This window comes from Rhopalosiphum padi, chromosome 1 (genome assembly GCF_020882245.1).
Source record: "Rhopalosiphum padi isolate XX-2018 chromosome 1, ASM2088224v1, whole genome shotgun sequence".
Classification (NCBI taxonomy): Eukaryota; Metazoa; Arthropoda; class Insecta; order Hemiptera; family Aphididae; genus Rhopalosiphum; species Rhopalosiphum padi.
In genome coordinates, this window is record NC_083597.1 from 73,034,757 (window position 1) to 73,042,949 (window position 8,193).

The window sequence follows — 8,193 nt, forward strand, 5'->3', positions numbered from 1 at the left end:
GAAATTATATGGAAAGTAGATAACATAGATACAAAAATTGCACTCTGTAGGATAATCGTAATTAATTTATCTCTTGGAACAGTGATTGTCTTATTTCACAGAATTCCATACGAAAAATGCTTTTTTTCGGATTTTTATAGTATTATTCCTGAGTATACGTGATTAACTAGAATATAAATAAAATAATACAATATAATATATTGTTTACAATTATTATAAAACACAATTTAGATTCTAGAATATGTTTAACCGTTAAGCGATTCAACAATAATTATTTATTTATTTGAAATACACGAACAATTACATTTTTTTTTTTAAATATTAGCACTAAACTGTAATAATAAATCTTGATAAACATAGTTATTATACTTCAAATTTCAAGGACGCTTTAATTCTACAATGAAAACTTGACCACCAATTATTTCATTTTGTTGCGATACATAAATGTAAAGTTTGTATGTACCATACAAAAATGTTTTTGGTAGATTGGAGTTCTTTAATATTGAAGTATATCTATACCAGGAGCTATATAAAAACCCTGTAAGTTCAGAAACAAGTATAAGATTATACAAACCAATTTTTAACGTTAAAATAATTTATAATTTGTAAATTGATTTAAATAATTAGAATTTTTAAATTCTTCTTTTTCATAAAATCCATCACTTTATTATAGCCAATATATTGAGTTGTTTACACTTGTTCTACACCTCCGTAGGTCCCTAACTCCCTTATATCTATCTATTCTTCAGACTTCTTCCCACCTTCTTATTTAGTAATAATTTTTTTTTTTATATATATATGTTCTTAATTTAAATACTCGATGATGGTTAAATATTTATTGTAATTATAATATACTAGCAGTAAAAATATATTATTATCTCCCTTTAAATATTTATGTCATTGTCATTTATTGGTTTGGTTAAATTCATTGTTACTTAGAGCGTGAATTTTTAAAAACTTAGATTATTCAGTATTCAAATAAAGAAATGTTCATTGTATTTTTTAAATTACGCAAAATCTTGAACATAATCAATAACTATATAACTATTATCTTCTACAAGGAAATTATAAATATACACCAATACGATGTTAAAGGATATTTGTTATAACTACTGATGTTGCTTTACTCAGCTTTAACCACTCTAACAACGTTTCGGATAATATTAAGTTTCATATTACATACTTTCAGTCTCGATCGTTACTGTAATATTATTTTCACATGACAATTCACTGAAAATTATTCACATAATCAACAAATATTTTAGACGAATTGCATTAAAAACCAATAATATTATAAAGACCCTTCTATTTTTGTCAAATAAATGCATATTTATACATATTATTGTAGGTACATTTGTCTATAGCCAGGCCCCATGCACGTTATGTTAAAAAATAAATACATATTTGTAAAGTTTAACTTTAATTTATTATCTATTTCAATCAAACCCGTACAGTACTTTGAATACCTAATATAGTGGCATATTAATTATAACAAATACATGAATAAAATAACTTTAAATACTTAAAAATTTACCGTGGGTAGAGGGCAATTGGTATGATTTATGCCTAATCCATACAAAGACGCAGTCCATATGTTTCCGGCAAATTGTTTTAAAGTAGAGCATGCATTTTGCCATTTATGCATTAACGAATTTTCTTTCCAACTTCCGTATGCATCTTTCATAGCAATTTTAACTTCTAACTACAAAAACGTATTACTGGTTAAAATATTTTAAGTATATATCTGAAAAACTCAATGATACTGTGTATTGTAAAACAAACTATATTGTTTTATTGAAATAATGTTCCGCAACCACTTATATGATCATACATTTCTTTTTTAAAAAAAGAGACTTGATAGACAAAAGGATGAACACTTAAACCCTTGTAAGATTCATATTTGAAGATAATTGATATAAATATGGATATTGATCAAGCAGTTAAAAAATAAAAAATAAAAAATAAATTTTTAAATTAACAATAAATGTTTAGTTCATGAAAGAATAATATACAAGAGTGAATGTAATTATGGATTATCATTGTTGAATATTATGTTTATTGACCCAATTATTCTACCCACTTACAAATAAAGTGTCATCGAATGGAACATGCATGGTTGTATTTCCAAAAAGAGTTGTTTTGTTGTCCTTGTGACTAAAATAAAAATTATACTTCAATTTATAATTCTTTGCAGGATTGGCACTATAAGTCTGTTTGAAGACCAGCTTGTATGGACCCTTAAAAAAAATATTGAGTAGTTTAATATTTTATCATAGTTTTATAGTACAATGTGCAGGTACAGATTAAACTCTGTACGAGAAACTCTCAATAGATGAAACGTTTCCAGTATTCGAATGTGCGGACTTTTATGTAAGTTTTATATGTTTTAAATTGTTGTTAGTTAGATTAAGAGACTACGACTTTTGAAATTGTTAGGAATAATTTTCGGAAATGAGTTGGGTGTTTAATTTTTATATATTTGGATGTTATGTTTTTAACTTCATTTCTTGCTAAATATAGAACTATCAGAAGTGAAATTTCACCATTGACATATCTTACACTAAATACAAATTTGACAAAAATTTCACGAATTATTGAATTATTTTGAAATAATTATAACAACTTGAATGTTTATTATATGTTTATCTTTTAATAGTTTTAAAATATATAACATAATGTAATATTTTATATTACGTATATTATATAAAATATTAAATACAAAAATAGATTTTTAAATGTTCACAAAGCTCGTAAAAAAAAAAAAAAAATAATTCGAATATTATTTTTGAGTTATAAAATTAAACAATTTCTAATTTGAATATCTTAAACATAAACATACAAAGTCTCTCACAAATTCAGTAAATTTCTCTTACAAAATACTCAAAATAGATTTCACTTACAATTGGAGAAGTCGAATATATTTTAACATCGGGAGACTTGGCAGATTCCAAATTAACTGTAAATATAAGTTGTATGAACATAAAAAACAAAAAATGTTCATGGTTACTCTTCATTCTTTTTTTGGTACCGTTGAGTATAATATGCAACGTATAAAACTGAACCGTGTAAATACTAGATACTAAATATTACTTTTAAAACAATAATACAAATCCGTTTTTAAATTTTTATTGATATATCTATTGTTTGTATTGTAATATAAAATATCAATACATTATTAAGTATAAAAATGCTATTATTAATGTATTTAATTTATTTTTCTGTTATTATACATAATTATCTAAAATTGAATAATAGACGGATATTAATAGTTTAATAATTTATTTATTTTATTTTAATAAATTGATAAAAAAATAAAAATAAGCGTACAATGTACAAGATACCATACAATAGGTTACTACGTATTTTATTTCTATCACGTATTCATATCTCAATTATTATACGTTTGTGTTACAATAAAAACTTTAGTTATACATAATATGTATAATATTACTATGGTTTATTTTTATTTCAATTATTACCATATAACTAGCACAGTAGCTTATGATTGAATCGTATAGCATTATTTTAAGCCTTATATCAATTGTTTAACTTACATTTATTTTTAACATTAACTATTTGTTTATGTTTATCTTCTTATAGGAATCCCTGTGATTCAGGATAATAATAGGACAAAATATATTCCTAATTATTGTAAAAGACGATTAAAATTGGACGGTGTATGGATAGTGGAGTTCCAGCCATCCACTGCTAAACTTACAGCTATAACTTCACCTTATTTTCACTGGTTAGCTGTAACTGTCCCTTCAGCAGTGGGCGTTGAGCGGTGGACTAACATTCTGTTGTTAACGAAAATCCAAAACAAAATCCTCAGAAAAACCTAGGTATAAACAACTTAAATTTTTAAACTTTAAAGTATGTAACGGAGTTTGCACATTATACAATCTATTGACAAATATGGGTTAGCTATATTAGCTATTCAAGAAATTAGATAGCCCGAGCCAAGCAAATATTAAACGAAGAAAACAATAGTGTTCTACATTGGGGAAATAGGATATGAAAGATGATTTGGGTTTATAGTCAGTGACAGAATATTTATAGACATAAAACGATTTGAGTCATATACGATAGATTTTGTTTGTTGTATTTATCTAGCAACAATGTTGTCCAATACTATACTGATTAACGTCAATGCTCCAACAGAAGACAAATGCGAAGAGATGAAAAATTAAGTCGATACTCAACTATAGTAGCACTATACCACTTCGGTTATTGGAATAATCGTATTTCGAGAGTGTTGACATTTTAAATTATTTTGTTGTGAAGTGATGTAAATAATAGCATCAAAGTATAATGTATGTATTGGTGTCATTAACTGTCCTGAGCTTTGTGATATAATCGATACAAAACAATAATATATTTATTTTTCTAAATTATTAACATCATTTAATGTATTAATTTATAATTAGGGTTAGGTACCTATTGGTGATTCCATGTTTTCTAATATGTATTCAAAACATAGCTAGTGATATACAATTTTTTTCATAATACCAATTCTATAGTAATTGTTTTTTTAGCATAATATGCATATTTATACTCTTTTTCACGAGTTAGTATATATTTTGCCGTATTCTCATTTTTAGTTCATATTTTATTTAAATGTTTAAATTTAATAGTATAGGGTTCGGGTTTTCCTCATCTGCAAGAACATTAATTGTAGTTGAAATTATGAACCACTTATAATGTACTTTTATCTATACACAGACTGAGTACCAATATTGTATGATAATTATACAGTTATACACTTAGATTGGTCTCGCTGTACAATTCCTCACATAGGTGATTTGATTCAAATTTGTTTAGGGTATTAAATATTTTATTTATAATTTATTCAGCTTTATGAGCGAATCATGGAATACTATAAAGTTTATAAAAAGTAACGGTTACATATTTTCTAAATGTAAATACAGAAATAATAATCAAGGACGTTTAATTTTCATAATGTAGAATTGACAGTCAAATACTTCATTTTTTTCTTTTTTTTATTGTAATTTATACGTATCCGTATTTATTTATTGTTTAAGTTATTTTTTTACAACGTTTGAAATAATTATAGTTGCTCGGTGTCGCTGAGTAGACTCAAAATTATAGCAGTTCTTATAGAATCTAGAACCTAACCTTTTACAGAAAAAATAAAACATATTTGAACTAATTACACTACAAGTATAACGGATGTAAACCGTATCATATCGAATTAAATTTGCTAATTATGTTAAACTACAAATTTAATATTAATTATGATGGTGACAATCGAGTAGTGAGTTTATTATAAGTATTTTAAATATAATGGGTATTCCGATGTATTGGCAAAACTAATTAAATTGTTAATTTGTTAAAAATATATTTATACTTTATAGGTTATACTATTCTTAATCATGTTTGTTTAAAAAAAAATTGGTATTATAATACCGAAACCAATTACATTTATTATATGTTAATCATAACTGATTTTAATAACTAAATAGATTATTGTAATGTTAAATAAATTATTATTTTACCGGGCGTATAGAACAACTTCTATTTGGAAATCCAAAATCAAACTTGAATGTAGTCCACGCATTTACCATTAATTCCCCATCGTTGAGCATGCGTTTGGTGAGTTAAATACAAATAGATTTTCTTTCCATCTTCCCAATGAATCTTTAAGAGCCAGTCCTCCTAAATAATTTCTTGACAAATCGCATTTTACCAAACGCTTCAAACATTCGAAGCCGTACTACTTTGTTTTAGTTTCTTACATAAAGAATAGCGTTAGCCCATTGAAATTATAACCTAAAACTGTTTTATGTACTGTTTTTACTTTTTTAATATTTGTTTTATGAAAAAAATGATATAATCTAATATAGGCAATAACTGTATAACATAATTTATATAAAAAAATATAACCAATCCAATGGTTAAATTTTAGTTACTTACGAATAAAGTATCGTCAAGTGGTTAGTAGTATAATTTCCAAGAATTAGAAGCTCCTGAGACTTACATAAGCATTAATCTGGATTTTTCTGTTCTTTTTAATTTCACAATTACAAATCTGCTTGAAGACCCTAAATAGAAATATTATTTAGTTTATAATATCATTAATATTATTTTTACCATAATATGCCTAGTTATTGTTATATTTATATTATGTTTATATAGAAACCCCTATATATCCACCTATATATCTATTACGCTTATTCATTCTAAAATGGTTTTTTTTTTTTTTTATTACTAACTTAGGTAACAAGACTATCAAAATGTGTAGAAAATTCGTCTATTTTTCAATACTAAATTTCTTTCGTGTATGACTAAAAATATTCGCTAATAATTTATTGGGAAATAAATCACTAATAAACCTTAAATTAAACTACCAAGATATTTAACCAATTAATTTATATTTCAACATTAATTAAATAACAATCGAAAATGAAAACTGTCTATAAAATAAATAACTAAAAAAAGTAAAAACATTTTTAAATTATAACAAAATAAAATAATTAATCTAGTCAAAAACTGATTTAGGGTAAAGACGTCTGTTTTAATGAATATAAATAAAGTGATGATTATTTTCAAATGGAATTAGTTATCTCTATATATTGGCATTAAGGTTGAAATCAAAGCATTTTACACAAAGGTGTATTTAAATATGCATAAAGTAATTTTACTAGTAATGAAAAGTTTCCAAGCTTATAGAACACCTAGCTTCTGGTAAGTAAATAAACTATTAATTCAATATTATGAATTTATGTTTATCAAAAAAAACTTATTTTAGTATTGTTATTAAACAATTTTGTTATATTCAAATAATTATTAATATCAGAGAAAACTAAATAAAATGTATACAACATTATACGAAATTCAGAGCTAATGATTGGAGTATCGTAATAAGTAATCATCACGGAAAAAAAAAATATTGTGATAAAATGTGTTATAGTATACCATTATAAACAATTATATAGGTAGTTAAACAAGCATATTTAATGATTCTGTTTTACGTCTTTTTTTTGTATTTTTATGAGTTATGATTAAAAAAACAAAATACTTAATATTTAGTATTGTTTAAGATTTTTATATTACCTATACAATATTATTATAGTATTAAACACTATTTGCCTAATTTAATATAATTATCTTAGCAATTCACTTACGAATGGAGAAGTTGGAATATTTTTTTATCCGTAGTCGATGCCAAGTTACTATGAATAATATTAGTAAAAACATAAAATAAATATAATTATTCATAGTTTCTCTTATTTTTGATTTTTTTGCTGGTGCCGATGAGTAATAAACAGATACTGTTCAACGTGGGAAACGAGTAGTATATAACCTATATTAATTTTCAAGCAGGTAATATAAATACTAATATCAAAATATTTCCGGTTTTTAAATTACCTTTGTTAGCATTATTGTAATATTATACACTTATTTTTATTGAGTTTGTTTTTCCTGTTGTCATACATCAATAACCCACAATACCAAATTGCGTAATACATAAGTTAAGAATAGAATATAATGAGTTATTCATTACGTTTCAATAAATGGATACCAAAAAATAATAAATGGGTACCTAAAGCGTACATGATATCATTATCGGTTGTCGGTTTATCTAGTGATCGTATTCTTGTGTTGTGATATATTTTTGACAAATTAAATTCAATGACAGGACTTAAGCCATCGACCATAATATTTATACACGTGGTATTGTAAATAATTAAAATAAAATAAAATAATTTATTATAAATACGTAATTTCCTGAGAATATAAATTAAAATACTTAGTGGTTGAATTTATTTATATTGTCGCCGTTATTATATTTCAGAATTTTATTGGATGATTTTATACTATTAAATTGTTTCTTCTATGTATAGTATTCATATAAATATTAAACATATGGAAAATTGTTAAAATATTAATTAATCACAATTCATTCATGTTCTTCATAGATTTTCCTTAAAGTCTCATTAATCTGTTTTGAATTATATAACACAAAATAGGTAGTAAAAATCACAGCTGTGTATTAATTTCGTTGTTCTTTTTCTGTCTTTTTTTTTTAAATTATATTTTGACTGTAGACCGAAAGTATACTATTGTGAATTATAAGTAAATTTATTAAAAAAAATTATTACAATTATTTATGTATAAAATACATTCTAACAATGTTTTATTTATTTGAAATTCATGAACGGCTACATGTTT

General features: G+C 24.3%; 1 protein-coding gene across 2 annotated transcripts; it reads right to left on the reverse strand.

The window, feature by feature from the left end:
• Nucleotides 1-331: 331 nt before the first annotated feature.
• Nucleotides 332-5,756, reverse strand: LOC132918085 (uncharacterized). Of its 2 annotated transcripts, none has more exons than XM_060979169.1 (4): nt 5,517-5,756; nt 2,085-2,237; nt 1,535-1,702; nt 332-538 (listed from the first exon to the last, which is right to left on the reverse strand). In XM_060979169.1, the coding sequence occupies exons 1-4, from the start codon at nt 5,604-5,606 to the stop codon at nt 497-499; spliced, it is 453 nt and encodes a 150-aa protein (XP_060835152.1). In that variant the 5' UTR covers nt 5,607-5,756; the 3' UTR covers nt 332-496. The 2 variants fall into 2 exon arrangements, with proteins under 2 accessions (XP_060835152.1, XP_060835151.1); XM_060979168.1 differs by lacking the exon at nt 5,517-5,756 and adding an exon at nt 2,901-3,056.
• Between the last annotated feature and the right edge of the window lie 2,437 nt (nt 5,757-8,193).

Coding starts and splice junctions, on each gene's coding strand:
- LOC132918085 (XM_060979168.1), bottom strand. CDS start 3,014: ATGAAGAGTAACCATGAACATTTTTTGTTTTTTATGTTCATACAACTT. Junction 2,238..2,900: donor TATATTCGACTTCTCCAATT/GTAAGTGAAATC, acceptor ATTTTTTTTAAG/GGTCCATACAAGCTGGTCTT. Junction 539..1,534: donor CCAATTGCCCTCTACCCACG/GTAAATTTTTAA, acceptor CTGAACTTACAG/GGTTTTTATATAGCTCCTGG.